Here is a 24,265-nt window from a genome sequence, read left to right as displayed (position 1 = left end):
TTCTATCTTGAGTAGAAGGTCACACAAAATTTTTAAAGATCAAAAATATAAACCCAAGACAAAATGAAAGTACATTTGGTTCTCTACTTAACCTGACATTCTATAATAAATTAGGGGAGAAAGACAAACTTAATTCAAATCCTATGGATAACAATAAGGCTATCGTTTAAAATTGAAAGAGAAATAAAAAGCTTTCGAGACAAAAACAAAAAACAAAAAACAAAACAAAACACAAAACTCAAGAAATTCACTACAATCAAACCAATGCTGCAAGAAATGCTAAGGGGCCTGTTGTAAACAGATCAAAGGAGAAAAATAATATAGCAAAAGAGGAATACAGTTTTAAAGAATAAAATGGTAATAAACAACTACAAATCAATAATAACCTTAAATGTAAATGGATTAAATGATCCGATCAAAAGATACAGGGTAGTTGCATGGATAAGAAAACAGGACCCATACATATGTTGTCTACAAGAGACACACCTTAAAACAAAAATGCACATAGACTGAAGATAAAAGGATAAAAAAATATTTCACGCAAATGGAAATGAAAAAAAAGCTGGGGTAGCAATACTTATATCAGACAAAATGAACTTTAAAACAAAGGCTATATAGTAAGAGATAAAGAAGGTCACTACATAATGATAAAAGGAGCAATCCAACAGGAAGATATAACCGTTATATATATCTATACATCTAATACAGGAGCACATAAATATATAAAGCAAACTTTGATGGATTTAAAGGGTGAGGTCAACAGCAATACTATAATAATAGGGGATTTCAATACCCCACTATCATCACTAGATAGATCCTTAAGAAAGAAAATTAACAAAAAAAAAAACAGACTTAAAGGACACACTAGATCAACTCGATTTAATAGATATCTTCAGAACCTTTCACCCTAAAGCAGCAGAATATACATTCTTTTCAAGTGCTGATGGTACATTCTCTAGGATAGACCACATGTTAGGGCACAAAAGTGGTCTCAACAAATTTAAAAACATTGAAATCATATCGAGCACTTTCTCTGATCACAATGGCATGAAACTAGAAATCAACCACAACAGAAAAACTTGAAAAATACTCAAACACTTGGAAACTAAATAGCATGTTATTAAATAACAAATGGGTTAACAATGAGATCAAAGAAGAAATAAAAAAATTGCTAGAAACAAACATAACGAGCATACATGAACTCAAAATTTATGATACACAGCAAAAGCAGTACTGAGAGGGAAGTTCATAGCATTATAGGCATACCTTAAGAAGCTAGAAAAAGCTCAAATAAACAATTTGACCCTTCATCTAAAAGAACTAGAAAAAGAAAAGCAAGTAAAGCCCAGAGCTAGTAGAAGAAAGGAAATAATAAAAATCGGAGCACAAATAAATGACATAGAGGCAAAGAAACAATACAAAGGATCAATGAAACCAGGAGCTAGTTCTTTGAAAAGGTAAACAAGATCGATGAACCTTTAACCACACTCACCAAGAAAAAAAAGAGAGCGGACTCAAATAAAAAAATTAGAAACGAGAGTGGAGAAATAACAACTGACACAACAGAAATACAAAATATTGTAAGAAAATACTATGAAGAACTGTATGCCAAAAAACTAGACAACCTAGATGAAATGTACAAATTCCTTGAAACATATAATCTTCCAAAAATTAATCTGGAAGAATCAGAAAACCTAAACAGGCCAATTACAACAAATGAGATCGAAACAGTTATCAAAATACTCCCAAAAAAGAAAAGTCCTGGGCCTGATGGCTTCACAAGTGAATTCTACCAAATATTCAAAGAAGAACTAACTCCTATCCTTCTCAAGCTATTTCAAAAAAATTCAAGAGGAAGGAAGACTTCCAAGCTCCTTTTATGAGGCGAGTATAATTCTGATTCCAAAACCATACAAAGACAACACAAAGAAAGAAAATTATAGGCCAAAATCCCTGATAAATTTAGATGCTAAAATCCTCAACAAAATATTAGCAAACCGGATTCAGCAACATATGAAAAAAATCATACATCATGATCAAGTGGGATTTATTCTGGGGAGGCAAGGCTGGTACAATATTTGCAAATCAATCAATGTGATTTATCACATAAAAAAAAGGAAGAAGAAAAACCACGTAATAATTTCATTAGATGCAGAAATAGCATTTTATAAAATCCAGCACCCATTCATGATCAAAACTCTCAGCAAAGTTGGGAATACAGGGAACATACCTCAACAAAACAAAGGCCATCTATGACAAACCCACAGCCAACATAATAATTAATGTACAAAAATTAAAAGCCATTCCCCTAAAATCAGGAACAAGGCAGGGGTGCCCCCTTTCACCACTCTTATTTAACATAGTACTGGAAATCCTAGCTACAGCAATCAGATAAGAAGAAGAAATAAAAGATATCCAAATTAGAAAAGAAGAAGTAAAACTATCATTATTGGCATATGATATGATATTATATATAGAAAACCCTGAAGTCTCAGTCAAAAAACTACTGGACCTGATAAATGAATTCAGCAAGGTGGCAGGATATAAAATTAATACTCAGAAATCAGTCATTTTTATACACTAACAATGAACTGTCAGAAAGATAAATTAAGGAAGCAATCCCCTTCACCATTGCAACCAAAAAAATAAAGTACCTAGGAAAAAATTTAACCAGGGAGATTAAAGACTTGTACTCAGAAAATTATAAAACATTGATAAAAGAAATCAAGGAAGTTACAAACAAGTGGAAGCATATACAGCATTCATGGTTAGAAAGAATAACCATGTCTATATTACCCAAAGCAATTTATAAATTCAATGCAATACCGATTAAAATACCAATGACTTACTTCAAAGATATAGAATACATATTCCAAAAATTTATATGGAACCAAAAGAGAACACGAATAGCCTCAGCAATCTAGAAAAGGAAGAATAAAGTGGGAGGTATCACACTTCTGGATATCAAGTTATACTACAAGGCCATTGTACTCAAAACAGCCTGGACTGGCATAAGAACAGGCATATAGATCAATGGAACAGAACTGAGAACCCAGAAATAAACCCACAGCTCTATGGACAACTGATATTTGATAAAGCAGGTAAGGGCATACATTGGAGTAAAGACAGCCTCTTCAACAAATGGTGTTGGGAAAATTGGACAGCTACCTGTAAAAATATGATACTAGACCACCAACTTACACCATACACAAAAAAAAAAACCCTCAAAATGGATAAAAGGCTTAAATGTAAGCCATAAAACCATACACATCTTAGAAGAAAACATAGGCAGTAAGCTCTTTGACATCTCATGCAGCAATATATTTGCCGATTTATCTCCACGGGCAAGTGAAATAAAAGACAGGATAAACAAATGGGACTATATCTAACTAAAAAGCTTTTGCACAGTTAAAGACAATAAGAACAGAATAAAAAGACAAACTACACAATGGGAGAATATATTTGATAATATGTCTGATAAGGGGTTAATAACCAAAATTTATAAAGAATTTGTAAATCTCAACACCAGGAAGACAAACAATCCAATCAAAAAATGGGCAAAAGAAATGAATAGACACTTTTCCAAAGAGGACATACAGATGGCCAATAGGCATATGAAAAAATGCTCAACATCACTAATCATTAGAGAAATGCAAATTAAAACCACAATGATATACCACCTCACTCCAGTCAGAATGGCGCTCATCAACAAAACAATACAGAATAAGTGCTGGCCAGGATGTGGAAAAAAGGGAACCCTCCTGCATTGCTGGTGGGAATGCAGACTGGTGCAGCCACTGTGGAAAACAGTATGGAGATTCCTCAAAAAATTAAAAATTGAACTGCCTTTTGACCCAGCTATACCACTTCTAGGAATATACCCCAAGAACACCATAGCACTGTTTGAAAAGAAGAAATGCACCCTCATGTTTATGGCAGCATTATTCACAATAGTGAAGATCTGGAAACAGCCCAAGTGTCCATCAGTGTACGAGTGTATTAAAAAGCTTTGGTACAGCCCTGGCCGGTTGGCTCAGTGGTAGAGCGTCGGCCTGGCATGCGGAAGTCCCGGGTTCGATTCCTGGCCGGGGCACACAGGAGAGGCGCCCATCTGCTTCTCCACCCTTCCCCTTCTCCTTCCTCTCTGTCTCTCTCTTCCCCTCCTGCAGCCGAGGCTCCATGGGAGCAAAGGATGGCCCGGGTGCTGGGGATGGCTCCTTGGCCTCTGCCCCAGTCGCTAGAGTGTCTCTGGTCATGACAGAGCGACGCCCCGGATGGGCAGAGCATCGCCCCCTGGTGGGCGTGCCGGGTGGATCCCAGTCGGGCACATGTAGGAGTCTGTCTGACTGCTTCCCCGTTTCCAGCTTCAGAAAAATACAAAAAAAAAAAAAAAAAGCTTTGGTACATATATACTATGGAATACTACTCAGCCATAAGAAATGATAACATCGGATCATTTACAACAACATTGATGGACCTTGATAACATTATACTGAGTGAAATAAGTAAATCAGAAAAAAACTAAGAACTATATGATTCCATACATAGGTGGGACATAAAAATGAGACTCAGAGACATGGACAAGAGTGTGGGGGTTACAGGGTGGGGGGAAGGGGAGGTGCACAAAGAAAACCAGTTAGAAGGTGACAGAAGACAATTGGACTTTGGGTGATGGCAATGCAGCATAATCAAATGTCAAAATAACCTAGAGACGTTTTTTCTCAAATATGTACCCTCATTTATCAATGTCACCCCATTAAAATTAATTTTTTAAAAAAGCCTATGGAGGAGATGACGTCAGAGGAATGGCAGGGTAGGAAGCGATACCGATAAATCTCCCCCAAAACTCAACAAGATCTTCAACTAGAAACAGAAAAACCTATCCTTGGAGCCTCCAGATGTTTCGCAATACACCCAAAGGTATGATCGAGCGAAAAATTGGCTAAATATATAACCAAACCCCGAAGGAAATAGGGAGTAAGAAATGCTCCGCCTTCCTCACTAACCTAAACAGGGTGGCTTTCACTGGAAACTGAGAATATAGAAACTAAGGTGGGCAAAGGGGGTGAATAGATCCAGGTCGCGGCACAAACGGCCGAACCAGGCTGTGGCACGGAGATCCAAGCCGAGGAAAAACTATTCCTGTGACAACCCGGGCAATACAGCTAACACTTGTGCCAAACCCAGACGAAGAAAGACAAGTGGGGCAGCCATTTTACCCGATCTCCTGGTCAGCGCGCGCAGATAGTGGGCGAGAGATTCCTTCCAAAGCCCCGGGAGGGTGCGCCCGTGTTATCCCACAGAGAGGCAGAGTCAGAGGCCTTTGTGTGGGCCGAAAGCCTCCGGGCCACCCCAGCGCCCTGGGAGAGCCGCACACGGGGAGGGAGCGAGAACTAATTCCAACGCTGGAACTTTTCAGTACGGGCGGGGTTTTCACTCAGAGAGTGAGGCCGCTGGTCTGATATCCTGGTCTGCGCATGCAGATAGTGAGCGAGAGATTCCTCCGAGTGCCTCGGCAGTGCCTGCCCGTGTTATCCCACAGAAGGGAAGAGTCAGGGGCCTTTGTGTGGGCCAAAAAGCGGAATCTCGGGCCACCCCAGCACCCTGAGGGAGCCGCGCACAGGAAGGGAGTGAGAGCTAATTCCAACGCTGGAACTTTTCAGTGCGGGCGGGGGGTTTCACTCAGAGGGCAAGACTTCCGGCCTGACATCCTGGTCTGCGTGCACGGAGAGTGGGCAGGAGATTCCTCTGAGTACCTCGGGAGTGGGAGCCCGTGTTGTCCCAAGGAGGGGCAGAGTCGGGGGCCTTTGTGTGGGCCAAAGGCGGAGTCTCAGGCCGCCCCAGCGCCTTGAAAAAGCCGCACACGGGGACGGAGCGAGAGCCAATTCCAACGCTGGAACTTTTCAGTGCGGGCGGGGGGTTTCACTCAGAGGGAGAGACTTCCGGCCTGACATCCTGGTCTACGCACGCAGATAGTGAGCGAGAGTTTCCTCCAAGCGCCCCAGAAGTGGGTGCCCGCCCGTGTTAATGGACAGAGTGGCAGAGCCAGAGGTCTTTGAGTGGGCGGAAGCCCTGCCTGATTATGCTAGGGGCTCTGACTGACTGAGCCTTACCCAGAGCCCCGCACTGAGTGGGAATAGAGTGGGGAGTTGCCAGCTCTTTGAGCCTCTTACTATCCAGGCAGAGGCAGCAGCAACCCCATAGCTGGATTATCAGGCTACTAATTGAGGAAGGAAAGACTAGGAGAGAGGTTCCAGGAACATGGACTCTCTCACTGGCAGAGCCTATAAATGCTAATGAGCCTCGACTGCCAACGAGACTGAAGCACAATACATGACATCGCCATAGAGACTTATCAACTGCAAACCTCTACCTGAGCGTGCCAAAGGGGCAGAACCTGGGGTACAGAGTCACCGACCAGGAAGAGGGAGAGGAAAGAAAAAGAAGATAACCTCTCAAAATCAAGAATAATCCGCAGACTTTATAACTTATCCCATTTTATTATATTTGTTCGTTTGTTTCTCTTATCTTCATCCTTGATTTTTTTTTTTCCTCCTCCAATTTGGTCGTTTAACTCTCTACTGGTCTTACTCTCTCCTTTCTTTGAACTACACTACCCATAAGTGTTACATCTCCCATTATCTTTTCTTTCCTCTTCCTTTCTCTCTATGAGGGTTGTACTCCAAAACCTTTAACACTCTCTCTCTCTCTCTCTCCTCTTTTTTCTTTTTTCTTCTTTTAGTGGTTCCCTCTTTTTTCTCTCTCTCTCTCTTTTTCTTTTCCCCCTCTATATTAGTTTCTTCCTTTCTCCTTTACGTCTCCTCCCATTCAAACCTCAATAACGAACAAATTATCTTATCTGGGACTCAAACTTATGTTTGTGGCATTTTGGGGGGTTTTTACTTCACCTTTTTAAATCACTAGCAGTGCTCCCATCCCTGGCTCTCCATTTTATCAAGCTCTTGTTCCACTAAATACAATAGTAATTTTTTAATTTGTCCCCCCATTTTCCTGTTTCCCTCTTATTCCTCTCATCATAACTCTTAGTCAACCAACACCTAAACGCAAATCATTTTACTCTTGATCCAAATTTTTTCATTATTTGCTTTTTGTGGGTCCATCCCCCCCCTTTTTTATTTTTTATTTTATTTTTTTAATTTTTTTTCTTGCCCCTTTATTACTTTTCGCCAATTCAGGCCCTCCATTACAGGCATTGTTTGTTCTATTAAATACAATATAATTCACAGTTCACCACAAGATTTTCTCAAGAAAGAGGGGAGAAGAGAGGAGAGGAAAAAAGGAGGGGGGGGAATAATTTCCTTTTTTTAATTTTTTAATTTTATTTTTATTTCATTATTAATTTTAAAAAAACTTTTTGATTTTTTATTATTTTAACTTTTTATTCTTTATTAAATCTCATTAATACTATCAACAAAACCACCCTCAGATGCCATTAAGGAAGAGAAAATCAAATATCATGGATACAAAAGAAAGAGAGGTAACACAGATAGATGAGGAAAAATCTATGGAGAAAAAATTTAATATATTGGAAACCTTGGAGCTAAATGACAGAGAATTCAAGATAGAAATCCTAAAAATACTCAGAGATATACAAGAAAACACAGAAAGGCAATTTAGGGAGCTCAGAAAACAACTCAATAAACACAAAGAATATATTTCCAAGGAAATTGAAACTATAAAAACAAATCAAACAGAGATGAAAAACTCAATTCACGAGCTGAAAAACAAGGTAACAAGCTGAGCTAATAGAACAGGCCAGATAGAAGAGAGGATTAGTGAAATAGAAGAAAAGCAACTTGAGGCACAACAGAGAGAAGAAGAAAGAGACTCAAAAATTTAAAAAAATGGGATAGCCCTACAAGAACTATCTGACTCCATCAGAAAGAATAACATAAGAATAATAGGTATATCAGAGGGAGAAGAGAGAGAAAATGGAATGGAGAACATACTCAAACAAATAATAGATGAGAACTTCCCAAGCCTGCAGAAAGAACTAAAGCCTCAAATTCAAGAAGCAAACAGAACTCCGAGTTTTCTTAACCCCAACAAACCTACTCCAAGGCACATCATAATGAAATTGGCACAAACCAACGGCAAAGAAAAAATTCTCAAGGCAGCCAGGGAAAAGAACAATACAACATATAAAGGAAGGCCCATTAGATTATCATCAGATTTCTCAGCAGAAACTCTACAAGCTAGAAGAGAGTGGACCCCAATATTTAAAGTCCTGAAAGAGAGGGACTTTCAGCCACAAATACTATACCCATCAAAGCTATCCTTCAAATATGAAGGAGAAATAAAAACATTCACAGATACAGAAAAGATGAAGGAATTTATCATCAGAAAACCCCCACTCCAGGAATTACTAAAGGAGGTTCTCCAATCAGATACAAAGAACAAAAAAAAAAAACAAAGCCATAAGTAAAAGCTCCAAGAACACAATAAAACCAAATTTAAACTGTGACAACAACAAAAAGAAAGGGGGGAGAGGATGGAGATTAACAGTAGCAAAGGCCGATGGAGTGCAAAAGTACTCACAAAATAGTGCGCTACAATGAACAGGGTAGGAACCCTTTTCATTACTTAAAGGTAACCACCATTGAAAAAACCACCACAGAAGCACATGAGATAAAAAAGATAGCAACAGAGGAAAGATGTATGGAATACAACCAAATAAAAACAAAAGATAGAAAAACGAAAGAGAAGGATCAAACAAGACACAAAACTAACAGAAAGCAATCTATAAAATGGCAATAGGGAACTCACAAGTGTCAATAATTATACTAAATATAAATGGATTAAACTCACCAATAAAAAGGCACAGAGTAGCACAATGGATTAAAAAAGAAAATCCAACTGTAAGCTGCCTACAGGAAACTCATCTAAGTAACAAGGATAAAAACAAATTCAAAGTGAAAGGCTGGAAAACAATACTCCAAGCAAATAACATCCAAAAAAAATCAGGCGTAGCAATACTCATATCTGATAATGCTGACTACAAGACAGCAAAAGTACTCAGAGACAAAAATGGCCATTTCATAATGGCTAAGGGGACACTGAATCAAGAAGACATAACAATTCTTAATATATATGCACCAAACCAAGGAGCACCAAAATATATAAGACAGCTACTTATTGACCATAAAACAAAAACTGACAAAAATACAATCATACTTGGAGACCTCAATACACCGCTGACGGCTCTAGATCGGTCATCCAAACAGAGAATCAACAAAGATATAGTGGCCTTAAACAAAACACTAGAGCACCTGGATATGATAGACATCTACAGGACATTTCATCCCAAAGTGACTTGAGTATACATTTTTCTCCAGTGTACATGGATCATTCTCAAGAATTGAGCATATGTTGGGCCACAAAAACAACATCAGCAAATTCAGAAAAATCGAAGTTGTACCAAGCATATTTTCTGATCATAAAGCCTTGAAACTAGAATTCAACTGCAAAAAGGAGGAAAAAAATCCCACAAAAATGTGGAAACTAAACAACATACTTTTAAAAAATGAATGGGTCAAAGAAGAAATAAGTGCAGAGATCAAAAGATATATACAGACTAATGAAAATGACAATACGACATATCAGAATCTATGGGATGCAGCAAAAGCAGTGATAAGAGGGAAGTTCATATCACTTCAGGCATATATGAACAAACAAGAGAGAGCCCAAGTGAACCACTTAACTTCACACCTTAAGGAACTAGAAAAAGAAGAACAAAGACAACCCAAAACCAGCCGAAGAAAGGAGATAATAAAAATCAGAGCAGAAATAAATGAAATAGAGAACAGTAAAACTATAGAAAAAATTAATAGAACAAAGAGCTGGTTCTTGAAAAGATCAACAAAATTGACAAACCCTTGGCAAGACTTACCAAGGAAAAAAGAGAAAGAACTCATATAAACAAAATCCAAAATGAAAGAGGAGAAATCACCACAGACACTGTAGATATACAAAGAATTATTGTAGAATACTATGAAAAACTTTATGCCACTAAATTCAACAATCTAGAAGAAATGGATAAATTCCTAGAACAATACAACCTTCCTAGACTGAGTCAAGAAGAAGAAGAAAGCCTAAACAGACCTATTAGTAGAGAAGAAATAGAAAAAACCATTAAAAACCTCCCCAAAAATAAAAGTCCAGGCCCTGACGGCTATACCAGTGAATTTTATCAATCATTCAAAGAAGACTTGTTTCCTATTCTACTCAAAGTCTTCCAAAAAATTGAAGAAGAAGCAATACTTCCAAACACATTTTATGAGGCCAACATAACCCTCATACCAAAACCAGGCAAGGATAGCACAAAAAAAGAAAACTACAGAATAATATCTCTAATGAATACAGATGCTAAAATACTAAACAAAATACTAGCAAATCGAATACAACAACATATTAAAAAAAATAGTACATCATGATCAAGTGGCATTCATCTCAGAATCTCAAGGATGGTTCAACATACGTAAAACGGTTAACGTAATACACCATATCAACAAAACAAAGAACAAAAACCACATGATCTTATTAATAGATGCAGAAAAGGCTTTCGATAAAATACAACACAATTTTATGTTTAAGTCTCTCAACAAAATGGGTATAGAAGGAAAATATCTCAACATGATAAAGGCCATATATGATAAACCATCAGCTAACATCATATTAAATGGCACTAAACTGAAGGCTTTCCCCCTTAAATCAGGAACAAGACAGGGTTGTCCACTCTCTCCACTCTTATTTAATATGGTACTAGAGGTTCTAGCCAGAGCAATCAGACAAGACAAAGAAATAAAAGGCATCCATATCGGAAAAGAAGAAGTAAAGGTATCATTTTTTGCAGATGATATGATCCTATACATCGAAAACCCCAAAGAATCCACAAAAAGACTACTAGAAACAATAAGCCAATACAGTAAGGTCATAGGATACAAAATTAACATACAGAAGTCCATAGCCTTTCTATATGCCAACAATGAAACAACTGAGAACGAACTCAAAAGAATAATCCCCTTCACAATTGCAACAAAAAAAAATAAAATACTTAGGAATAAACATAACAAAGAATGTAAAGGACTTATATAATGAAAACTATAAACCATTGTTAAGAGAAATCGAGAAAGATATAATGAGATGGAAGAATATTCCTTGTTCTTGGTTAGGAAGAATAAATATAATCAAGATGGCTATATTACCCAAAGCAATATACAAATTTAATGCAATTGCCATCAAAATTCCAATGACATTTTTTAAAGAAATAGAGAAAAAAATCATCAGATTTATATGGAACTATAAAAAACCCCGAATAGCCAAAGCAATCCTAAAGAAAAAGAATGAAGCTGGGGGCATTTCAATACCTGACTTCAAACTCTATTATAGGGCCACGACAATCAAAACAGCATGGTATTGGCAGAAAAATAGACACTCAGACCAATGGAACAGAATAGAAAGTCCAGAAATAAAACCACATATATATAGTCAAATAATTTTTGATAAAGGGGCCAAGAACATACAATGGAGAAAAGAAAGCCTCTTCAGTAAATGGTGCTGGGAAAACTGGAAAGCCACATGCAAAAGAATGAAACTGGATTACAGTTTGTCCCCTTGTACTAAAATTAACTCAAAATGGATCAAGGATCTAAACATAAGACCTGAAACAATAAAGTACATAGAAGAAGACATAGGTACTCAACTCATGGACCTGGGTTTTAAAGAGCATTTTATGAATTTGACTCCAATGGCAAGAGAAGTGAAGGCAAAAATTAATGAATGGGACTCCATCAGACTAAGAAGTTTTTGCTCAGCAATAGAAACTGATAACAAAATAAACAGAAAACCAACTAAATGGGAAATGATATTTTCAAACAACAGCTCAGATAAGGGCCTAATATCCAAAATATACAAAGAACTCATAAAACTCAACAACGAACAAACAAACAATCCAATAAAAAAATGGGAAGAGGACATATGAACAGACACTTCTCCCAGGAGGAAGTACAAATGGCCAACAGATATATGAAAAGATGCTCATCTTCTTTAGTTATTAGAGAAATGCAAATCAAAACTGCAATGAGATACCACCTCACACCTGTTAGATTAGCTATTATTAACAAGACAGGTAATAGCAAATGTTGGAGAGGCTGTGGAGAAAAAGGAACCCTCATACACTGTTGGTGGGAATGTAAAGTAGTACAACCATTATGGAAGAAAGTATGGTGGTTCCTCAAAAAACTGAAAATAGAACTACCTTATGACCCAGCAATCCCTCTACTGGGTATATACCCCCAAAACTCAGAAACATTGATACATAAAGACACATGCAGCCCCATGTTCATTGCAGCATTGTTCACAGTGGCCAGGACATGGAAACACCCACCAAAAAGCCCATCAATAGATGACTGGATAAAGAAGATGTGGCACATATACACTATGGAATACTAAAAAACCAGGAACTGCATTATTCCATACGTAGGTGGGACATAAAAGTGAAACTAAGAGACATTGATAAGAGTGTGGTGGTTGGGGGGGGGGGGGAGGGAGAGGGAAAGGGGGAGGGGCACAAAGAAAACTAGATAGAAGGTGACAAAGGACAATCTGACTTTGGGTGATGGGTATGCAACATAATTGAAAGACAAGATAACCTGGACTTGTTGATTTTTGAATATATGTATCCTGATTTATTGATGTCGCCCCATTAAAAAAATAAAATTATAATAAAAAAAGCCTATGGATAAGATGTTTATGATATATTTAGACAAGTGCTCCATGTTTGAAAATAAACTATTTTTTTCACCTACTTCTAAGAATAAAAACAACTTATAACTTCAAAAAACTGATTGTTTATTGGAGAATGTATGCAGCCATGTGTGTATATATACATAAATACACATCTTTTAACAAGTTAAAAGAAATTGTGGGACTCTATACATATAATATCTAACATTTTAGCCATCTCTAAGTGTAAAATTCAGCGGCATTAAATACATTCACAATGCTGCATATCTTTCACCACTATCTATACCCAAAACTTTTTCATCTTTCCAAGAAACACTGTCCCCATCAAATAATATCTCCCATCCTTCCTTCTCCCAACCCCTAGCAACCTCTATTTTGCTCTGTCTCTATTCTAGGTACCACATATAATCATAATCATACAATACTTGTCCTTCAGTTAATAGATTTTAGTCTTCACAAAATGCTTTATATATCTAGAAATGAATATGAATATTTTATATTCATATTGAAATTGAATAATTTATTTGATGAATGTAAAAAATAGAAAAAAAACATACATGTCTAAAATTGTATTGCAATCCAACGTGCAGCTATTCAATATAAAGGAAATACATAATATACACATAAAAATAATTTTTCACAACACAAACTCAAAAGTCCTAGGCACAATAATTCAAAATATAGTTGTTTTCTTACTTGGCAAATTACCTTACAAATAGAATGTCACACTGGTTAGAGATATAATTAAGGGACCACATGAATTGTTCCTAGAGTTGATTCTGTAAGAGGCAAATTCTATCTTGGCTATCAGCCCCTACAAAGCTTAAAACACAATCCTGAAAAAAAACCCAGAAAATCAAAAATGATGACCCAGGAAAAACAGAAATTCTGTAGCACATAAAGTACTCCGTTGGGCAGAAAGTGGGAGTTTTCTTGGCACAAATGCTTTAATTTTAGTCAATGCTCCCAAGAGAACTGAGATAAGAATGTGAGATATCTACAGGCTAAAATCTTAAAATGCTTCTTCCCTTATCTCAACTATATTTTGTCAAAATAACCAAGTGATCTAATGGACTCTACTGTACACCTGAAACTAATATAAAATAGTACTGACTATAAACTGTAATTAAAAATACAATTTTAAAAATGTTTAAAAACATCCATTGGGCACATTCAATTCAATCTCATGCCTTTCCAAAGAAAAATATTGGAGCCTACAGTCTTCATCATTTAAATGGAGCTAGATGTTAAAGGTAAAAGGGCTTAACTAATGCAGTAACCAAGATGAAGAACGCCTCAGAAGGATTCAAGGGTCCTGGAACGCTTTTATAAATGTTAAATATTGCCTGACTGGTGGTGGTACAGTAAGTAAAGCGTTGATCTGGGATGCTGAGGGCCCATGTTCAAAACCCCAGTTTGCTGGTTTGAGCCGAAGGTGGCTGGCTTGAGCAAGGGGTCACTGGCTTGGCTTGTGTCCTCCCCCCACACCATCAATGCAAGTATGAGAAGCAACCAATGAACAACTAAAGTGATACAACTATGAGTTGACACTTCTCATCTCTCTCCCTTCCTGTCTGTCTGTGTGTCTGTCTGTCTCTCTCTCTCACTAAAAAAAAAAAAGTTAAATATAGACAAGTAGGCTTTTATTTAAAAATAGAAAGGAAATGCCTCAACTCATGGCCTCATTAAACATTTAATGAACTGCAAAGTCCCCATGTTTTCACTGATGCTTATGATAACCTTCCTAGGTCAGGGCTTCCTCTTCATAAGGGCTACAACTACCCCTGCTCTCACTGGCCTTCCTACTGGAAAAGAAAATTTGGCCCAGGAGAGTCAAAGATGAAGAGTAAAGCAAGGAAGAAAAAAGAAATTCACTAACTTCTCTAAGAGTGAGATTTTCTTCTAAAATGCATGCATGAACCATAGGATAAAAAAGGCTCATTAGAAGATCCTAATCCATGCTCAGTCTCCTTTCAAATGTCAAGAGAGGATAGACATAAGAGCACGTGATCAATGATCAAAAACGCCTAGAAACCCAGGACACGTTAATGTGGGTTCAGCTTCAGAGAAAAACATTTGTTAGTGTACATAAATGAACTGAGCAAAGTATTTAAAGATTTCAAATATTAGGATCACAACACCAGGTACAGGGGATCTCCCAAGTATCTCTGCTTCAAATAAAGATTTGCTCCTGGTCACAAGGTTTCCATACCAGCCCACATTTAGGTCTATGCAAACACTATTCAGTATGAGTGGCCACATTATCCACATTTCAACAGTCACAGTAGCCGTAACACCCACCGAAGAGATCAAACTCCTCTGTCTACACAAAACAAAATCACAAAATCATTTTTTCAAGGAGTCACATCATACCTAGCCCTATGATGCAAAAGTACACAACGGCTTTGATGTGACAAGTCTGATTCCCCAAGTAATAGAAATGCCTTGGGTAGTGTTTTATTCATCTCTTCACCTAGTACCTAGGAAAGTTTTTTGATATAAATTAGGCCCTTAAACTGTTTGCTGAGTGAATGAGAGTCTCTCATTTAAACAGGGATCCAATAGTTAGCTAATCTTCCAAAGCCAACACTGCAGTTCCACAGTACTCAGTATGCTACGCTAATCTCTCGTGGTATTTTGCCCTCTGAACTATGCAAGAAAAACAAACCCTGTGAAACTAGACAGTTTCCTAAGCCTCTGTCACTTTTCACTTTCTCCTTTCCCATTCACCATCCCAACTTGAACAGACATTTGGTCAACCACATTCATTACTGCCTTCAACCTAAACACAGTTTGAGAATAACTGAGTCCACTTTCAGAAAGCAGGTCCCATAGTGCACCCATTTCTGACATCCTTGATTAAAACTACGATCCTCCAACGAAGCTTCTTTTGAAACGCATCCTTCTGCTTGAAAAACCTCTAGTCTAGAAGCTGGATACACCACTAAGCTCTAAATTCAAGAAAGGATTGCACTGAAGACCGTAATGCAGAACATGGACTTCAGTAGCGTCCTCTGTGTAGCCTGGGACCGAGTCAATCCTTCTATGCAACTTCCTATTATCTCTCTGAGGTGACTTCAGTGCTAAAGGAAATACATGTCAAATGTCTGACACAAAGTAGTAGTATATTATAACTGCTACATGTTATTATATCTTTCTTTTGTTTCCTAAACGATCCTAGTCAAAGTATATTGCAATTACTTTTCAAAATACATGAGCTTGTAGACTCACAACTGTGAAGAAAGAGTACTGTAGAAACCTAATTGATAAAGCAAAGGAAATATGAAATGTTAGAGAATTCTACAATAAGACTTGTTTTAACTTTGGTGTGCTACTTTATAATTCTACCACATATATTTAACTCAGCTTTACAATGACTTGTAAAAAGTATTAACCACAAAGCATTTGTTTAAGACTACTTCCCAGAAGTAATCTTAATTGATGTTACATCATCAATGTGAGACTGCATCTCTTCCCTAGGCTCCAAAATTGTGACTTTTAAGACACTACCCATATACATAAATAAAAGTACACATAAGCTATTTAACATCCTAGAAGCAAAACGGTGGCCTTACATGACAATCCTCTATGTTCTTCAAGAGCCTAGGATCATCAAAGTCACATGAATCACTAGGAGGACAAGGCATCCGGCTGTAAAAAAAAAACAGAAAATATTTATTCAGTTCAAGCGCTCCTTTCAGATAATTCAAAGTCAGTGAGAATATGTCTACAAGAAGAACCATATCTAAAAGAAATATAAATTTATATTAAATTCTTAAAGGTTTGGAATACTACATATTATTTCAAATCTCAAAACAGAAAATTTTTAACATTATTGCAAAATATTTTATAAGTTTTTATAAACAACAACATAGCTATAAGGAGAAGAAAGAGAGGCAAGGATCAATCCTTGACTTTGTCATTTTAGTTGGCCTCTGTATAACTTTGACCAGGAAAATCTTCTAAGAATGCCTGTTCAACACAGGAAAAATATGAGGAATTATTGCATTGTATCTATGCAACCATTTATGGATAGGACTTGGATATAGGAGAAATAAGGAGGCAAAGAATTACAAGAAAACTTGATATTATAGCTATATCTTATCCCACTGAAGAAAATGTGATGTGTTAATTATATTCATGTATCTCTATTCCCTCCTGAAACTCCTTCTTCAGGACAAAGACAATGGAAGAACAAAAAACAGCACAGCTGGTGTCAGTCTGAACTCTGAATAGGTGTCTGAGTTTAGTACAGCAGAGAAAACAGAAACCAACAGCTTGCAAAGGGAAGCTCCTAATGCAATCTGACACCCCCTGCAAAACCTTGTGAAAGCTAAGGAAATGGCAGCATATGGTCCCTGTGAGATAAAGGGAAGGTGGAAAACAGGCCAGGCTCCAAAGGCAGCTAAGGAAGGGTCAGCCTGCAAGAACCCTCCCCTCATCCATGCAGCCAGGCAATTGAACCTTCTGCACTCAAAGAGAAATGGAAGGTTTATCCTTTAGAGAGGTTAAACCAGAGTAGCCCTAGACTCAGAAACATGGGGCACATGGGCAAGTAGGGTAGGGTATCCTCCCAAGACAAGAGTTTTAAGTGAAATCCTATATATGCTGAGAGGTACTATCACCAGCTCCCATAACAACTGCAGCCACATTACAACCCTTGGCAAAAAAAAAAAGGAAGAAGAAGAGTTCTTCTCATAAGAAGACTGATCAGCTCACAAGGAAGACCCATAGACACTGACATCTAGGGATCCTCTAATAAAAGAGTAGGTCCTGGTTGATCATCCCACAGGAAAGCCAGTTAGTTGTCAACCACACTGCCCCTATACACACAACCCTACTCATCAGTTTTGTTAGTGCATAAATCTTAAAACATGAGCAGACAACATCAGTAGTCTTAAGGGAAATGCAAATCAATACCACAATGAGGGCCCTGGCCAGTTGGCTCAGCAGTAGAGCGTCAGCCTGGCGTGCGGGAGACCTGGGTTCAATTCCCGGCCAGGGCACATAGGAGAAGCGCCCATTTGCTTCTCCACTCCTCCCCCTCTCCTTCCTCTCTGTCTCTCTCTTCCCCTCCCACAGCCAAGGCTCCATTGGAGCAAAGATGGCCCGGGCGCTGGGGATGGCTCCTTGGCCTCTGCCCCAGGTGCTAGAGTGGCTCTGGTCGCGGCAGAGTGACGCCCCGGAGGGGCAGAGCATGGCCCCCTGGTGGGCAGAGCGTCGCCCCTGGTGGGCGTGCCAGGTGGATCCCGGTCGGGCGCATGCGGGAGTCTGTCTGACTATCTCTCCCCATTTCCAGCTTCAGAAAAATACAAAAAAAAAAAATACCACAATGAGATACCCCTTTATACCCACCGGGATGGTTATTAGTTTTTAAATTACTTTATTAACTAATAAATGGTTCAAGGATGTAAAAAAATGGTGCATTATAGGCAGGAAATAAATTGGTACATCTACTATGCAAACCAGTTTGGTAGTTCAAAAAGTTAAACATAGAATAAGCACATGACCCAGCAATTCCACTTTTATGTACATACCCAAAAGCACTGAAAGCAGAGACTCACTGTCACCCATGTTCATGACAGCATTATTCACATTAGCCAAAAGGGGGAGATGCCCCAAATACCCTCAACAGATAAACGGATAAACAAAACGTGGTATGTAAATGCAAAGAAACATTACTCAGCCTTTAAAAGGAATAACATTCTGATACTTCCTACATAACATGTATACTACAACCTTGAAGATACTATCCTAAGAAAGTGAATGGGAAGTATTAGACCAAGGGCTCACTATGTTATTCTGGCTCTCTCTTGAAATAAAATATATGCAACTTTAAATCACAAAATATTTAGGTGAGACATGACAATATAAAATTGTTCCATAGCCTTCCCCACTAAAATGTCAGAATGTGCTAGAATCTACATACCAGAAATCATCGGAGGATGGCTCCCTTGTCAGTTCTGGAAAATGACTGCCAGAAAGAGAGAAAGAAAAAGAGACAGAGAAAGAAAGAGAGAGAAAGAGAGAGAGGTCACAAAACCGTGATTAAATGATAGGCATTCACACATGGAACATTCTCCAAAATAGACCACATGTTAGGCCATAAAATAAGTCTTAATAAATGTAAGAAGACTGAAATCATATCAAGCATCTTTTTCAATTATAATGGTAAGAAACTAGATATTAAAAGAAGAAAACTGGAAAACTCAGAAATATGTGAAGATTAAACAATAACACTACTGAATAATCAATGGTTTAAAAAAGAAATTAAAAGAAAAATAAAAAAATACCTTGAGACAAAAGGAAATGGAAACATAGCAAAACTTATGGGATGCAGCAAAAGTAATTCTAAGAGGGAAGTTCGCATCAAGAAACAAAAAAAAACAACATAACTTTACTCATCAAAGAATTAGAAAAAGAACAAAGCCCAAAGAGTAGAAGGAAAGAAATGACAAAGATCAGAGAGGAAATAAATGAAAGAGACTAAAAATACAATAGAAAAGATCAATAAAAAACTAAGAGCCGTTTATATAAAAAGAATGGGCAAATCTTTTGTTAAACACACCAAGAATAAAAAGGGGGGTATCCAAATCAGAAATTACGACTGATTACACACAAACACAAAGAATAAGAGACTACTATGAACAACTGTATACCAACAAATTGGACAACCTAGGGGAAAAAATGGATAAAACAACTTACCAAGACTAAATCATGAAGAAATGGACAATCTGAACCATTAACTAGCAAGGAAATTAAATCAATAATCAAAAAACTTCTCAACAAACAAAAGTTCTGGACCACACAGCTTCACTGGTGAATTTTCACAAACATTCAAAGAAAAATGAATACCAATCCTTCTCAAACTCTTTCATAAGCATAAAAGGAGAGAACACTTCCAAACTCATTCTATGAGGCCAGCATTATCCAGATCCCAAAACCAGACAAGGATACCATAAGAAAAGAAAATCAAGGCCAATATCCTTAGTGAGCATAGATTCTTAACAAAAAATCTTTAACAAAATATCAACAAATCAAATTCAATAATATATTAAAATGATCATACATCATAGTCAAGTAAACTTTATTCCAGGGATGCAAGATGGTTCAACATCCGCAAATCAATCGATGGGATATACCATAATAACAAATGAAAGATAAAAATCATATGACTATCTTAATAAATGCAGAAAAAGTATTTGACAAAATTCAACTTCATTTATGATTAAAAACTCTCAGCAAAGTTGGCAGAGAGGGCTCATACCTCAATATAATAAAGGCCATACATGATAAACGCACATCTAACATCATACTCAGTGGTAAACACTGAAAACTTTTTTTCACTAAGATCAGGAACAAGACAGAATATCCACTTTGCTACTTTTATTAAACATTGCACAGGCAAGAAAAATAGTAAGAGGTATCTAAATCAGAAAAGAAGTATAATTCTATTTTCAGGTAATATGATAAATATTTAATATCCTAAAAACATCATCAAAAACACTGTTAGAACTAATAACCAATTCAGTACAGTTGCAGGACACAAAATCAAATACAAAAAGCCATTGTGTTTCTATACATTAATAATGAACTATGAGAAAGAAATATTAAGAAAAAATCACATTTAAAATTGTATCAAAAAAAAGTAAAATACCTAGAAATAAATTTAACCAAGGTGGTAAAAGACCTATACACTGATAACCATAAGATATTAATGAAGAAAATTGAAGAAGGCATAAATAAATAGAAAGAGAGTCCATGCTTAGGGATATAAAGAATGCATATTGCTAAAATGGTCCATATTACCTGAAGCAATCTACAGATTCAATGCAATCCCTATTAAAAATATCAATGGCATTTTTCACAAAAATAGAACAAACAATCCTAACATGTATGAAACCACAAGAATCAAATTGCCAAACCAATGTTGGGAAAGAAGAACAAAGCTGGAGGCATCATGCTATCTGATTTCAAACTATATTGCAAAGCTATAGTAATCAAAGCAGTATGATGTCAAAATAAAAACAGACACATATCAGTGAAACAGAATAGAGACCCAGAAATACACCCATGCATATATGTTCAATTCACTTATTACAAAGGAGCCAAAAATAAACAATAGGGAAAGGACAGTCTCTTCAATAAATGGTGTTAATAAAGTTGACAGCCACATTTAAAAGAATAAAATTGGACACCTATCTTATGCCATATACAAAAATTAATGCATAGTGGATTAAAGACATGAACATAAGACCTGAGCCCATAAAACTCCTAGAAAAAAACAGATGGTTAGCCCCTTGACATTAGACTTGGCAATGAATTTTTGGATTTGGCACCAAAACCTTATGAGTATCCCTTCAAGATAACAGAAAGTATTTGATTAAGCAGATAAAATAAACTTATTTTGTTGGAAAAATACAAACCAAACTTTCAGTAAGTGATAAACACTTTTACCCATAGGTTACTCCAGCAATGCTGCACTTCTTGAAGTTCATGATATTGCATGTAAGAGTTCCAGTTTTGTCAGAAAACAGGTATTTAACCTAAATAAAAGCATAAGAGAAACACACATACATCAAGAATGTAATAAGATACAAAAACCAATAAATACTCTGTTTTTCAAAATCTATATATATTTTAAAAGGTAAAATTTCCTTAAATCAAGCAATATATATTTTAGAATTGCATAGATATTATATATATTAATTGTAATTATACATTATCATTATTAAATTAATATATTTTAATGCTTAGCCCACTAAAAACCCTTTTCAATAACCAATTTTAGAGTCCAATTGTATGGAAATCTGCAAATGAGTCTCAGTAACAGTTCTGGAGCCATTTTAGACCTATAATCATAAGCACTAAGTCCTGCTACAAGGACATGTATCATTCTTCAAAACATTCCCATGATTTCATACAGTATTCTCTTCTAATGTCCAGTATGTCAAGACTACAGGCTCAGATATTGGCTACCTCAAAGCATTTCTTTTTAAGACTCTATCTCCCATCTGGATTATAAAAGCATATCCTGAAACAGTGCAGAACAAACACCACACCTCTCAATCACTTTCACTCTTGAGATTACATGAAGGCAAGATGGAACTGCAATTGAGTATATAACTTTCCAAGATACAAAGTTTTAGAGACTTAATACATTAAACTCTCAATACACAAAGGTATAAAGAAATGTCAGGAGAAGGCCCACAAGCCCACCATTTTCACGTAAGTGTCTGCAAAATGGATAATCCCCAAAATGCACATGTGCTGTGAGAATTATGTCTTCCCAGGTGGGTAAAGTGACAGGGGTGAGGGAAACAAACTCAGGAGGAGACAGTGCAGTTCAGGCTCTGGATACTAACTAGTCATGTACACTCCGGAAAAGTCACCTCATCCTTCTTGGCTTCAGTTGGCACATCTATGAAAAAAAGGGTCTGGCCAGAAGATATGTAACATCATTCTATGTGCAACATTCTGGGAAATTATAGTATGGTTTGGCAAAGGGTGAGTAATTAATAGGAATGTCTCTAGGAAAACTCCCAGTTTCTCAGTGGTTTTCTAAAAAGGGATCATAACTGTTGCTAGATGCTAGATGTACTCCACGAACCCCAGAAGAAACCCATGTCTTCCTGTTTTATAAAAGAGAGATCAATAACATGAATTTTACTTGGTACTTTTTCTTAATTATACAATGTAATTACTTTTAAAAGCAATCAAAGAGCCTTTAAGAAAGACTGTTTTCAAGAAAAATGATTCATGCTCCTAAAAAGTCAAATATTACATAGAAATATAAAATTAGTATACTATGGGTAATTAATATCTTAACTATAATTTTTTTTTTTACAGAGAGAGAGGCAGAGACAGGACAGACAAGCAGGAATGAAGAGATGAGAAGCATCAATCATTAGTTTTTCGTTGAGCGTTGTGACTCCTTAGTTGTTCATTGATTGCTTTCTCATATGTGCCTTGACCACAGGCCTTCAGCAGACTGAGTAACCCCTAGCTGGAGCCAGCGACCTTGGGTCCAAGCTAGTGAGCTTTTGCTCAAACCAGATGAGCCCACGCTCAAGCTGGCGATCTCGGGGTCTCGAACCTGGGTCCTTCTGCATCCCAGTCTGACGCTCTATCCACTGCGTCATTGCCTGGTCAGGCCACTGTAATAAATTTTTATGTAAGTTTTATATGCAGTAAGTCTAGAGGTATAAAAAAATTCAGTAGAATAAGCTTTCTGCCCTGGCTCAGTGGTAGAGCGTCAGCCTATGTGTGGATATCCCAGGTTCTATTCCCCATCAGGGCATACAGGAAAAGCGACCATCAGCTTCACCACCTCTCCCCCTTCTCTCTCTTTCTCTCTTTTTCTTTCTCTCTCATCCCCTCCCACAACCACGGTTCAATTGGTTCAAGCGAGTTGGCCTTGGGTGCTGAGGATGGCTCTGTGGCCTCTGCATCAGGCGGTAAAAATATGTGGAGCAAGGGCCCCAGATGGGCAGAGCATCGCCCCCTAGTGAGCTTGCCAGGTGGATCCCAGTTGGGGTGCATGCAGGAGTCTGTCTCTCTGCCTCCCCTCTTCTCACTAAAAAAATTAAAAAGCTAATATTAAAAAAATCAGCCTTCTAATGAAGTATTTTGGTCTTGTATTTAAAAATTAAAAGATTAAATAAAAATATTAAAAAAATAAAAAATTTGTAATAAATTATTAAGATTTACTATCATTCTGCCTACTGAATTTTAAGTTATCCAACTCAAAACTACTTCCCCATGCAATTCCACTTGGGTATTTATCTGAAGAAATCTAAAACTAATTTGAAAACATATATGTACCCCAAGGTTTATTTAGCATTCTTTACAACAGCCAAGATCTGAAAGCAACCTAAGTGTCTATCAATAGACAAATGGATAAAAAAGAAATGGTACACATATACAATGTAATATTACCTGGTCATAAAAAAAATGGGAATTTTTCATTTGTGACAGCAGGAATGAACCTAGAGGTTATTATGCAAAATGAAATTACTCAGAGACAGAAAGACCATTACCATTTAGATTCTAAAACATAAAATAAATGAACAAACAAAACAGAAACAAACTCATAGACACAGAGAATAAACTGATGGTCACCAGGTGGGAGGTCAGGTACGTGGATAGGTAAAAAAGGTAAAGAAATTAAAAAGTACAAATTGGCAGTTATAAAAATAGTCACAGGGAGGTATAAAGTACAGCATAGGGAATATAGTCAATATATTGAAATAACTGTGTGGTGTCAGATGGGTACTAGACTTAGCAGGGTGATCACTTCGTAAGTTATAAAATGTCTAATGGCTATTTGTACACCAGAAATAATATAATACTAAATGTCAACTATAATTGAAAAATAAGAAAATTACTTTCCCATACAAACATCCCTATATACCCAATTAAGATGAATAATTTTATACTGGGTGCGCACTTTCAATCTTTCAGTTGTTCAGATCCAGTTCAATGGCACCTGAGAACAATA

General features: G+C 37.0%; 1 protein-coding gene across 4 annotated transcripts in view; it reads right to left on the bottom strand.

Moving 5' to 3' along the window:
* ATP8A2 (ATPase phospholipid transporting 8A2) overlaps positions 1 to 24,265 on the bottom strand; it is a 726,487-nt gene that overhangs the window by 491,238 nt on the left and 210,984 nt on the right. For all 4 annotated transcript variants that reach the window (XM_066369169.1, XM_066369168.1, XM_066369167.1 and 1 more), the window contains exons 14-16: positions 21,223 to 21,311; positions 18,695 to 18,739; positions 16,341 to 16,416 (exon numbers count right to left, since the gene is read on the bottom strand). In XM_066369169.1, coding sequence (XP_066225266.1) covers positions 16,341 to 16,416; positions 18,695 to 18,739; positions 21,223 to 21,311 — 210 coding nt within the window. The remainder of the gene's footprint in view (positions 1 to 16,340; positions 16,417 to 18,694; positions 18,740 to 21,222; positions 21,312 to 24,265) is intronic.

Source organism: Saccopteryx leptura, chromosome 2 (assembly GCF_036850995.1).
Source record: "Saccopteryx leptura isolate mSacLep1 chromosome 2, mSacLep1_pri_phased_curated, whole genome shotgun sequence".
Classification (NCBI taxonomy): domain Eukaryota; kingdom Metazoa; phylum Chordata; class Mammalia; order Chiroptera; family Emballonuridae; genus Saccopteryx; species Saccopteryx leptura.
This window is presented reverse-complemented; position numbering and strand designations above follow the sequence as displayed.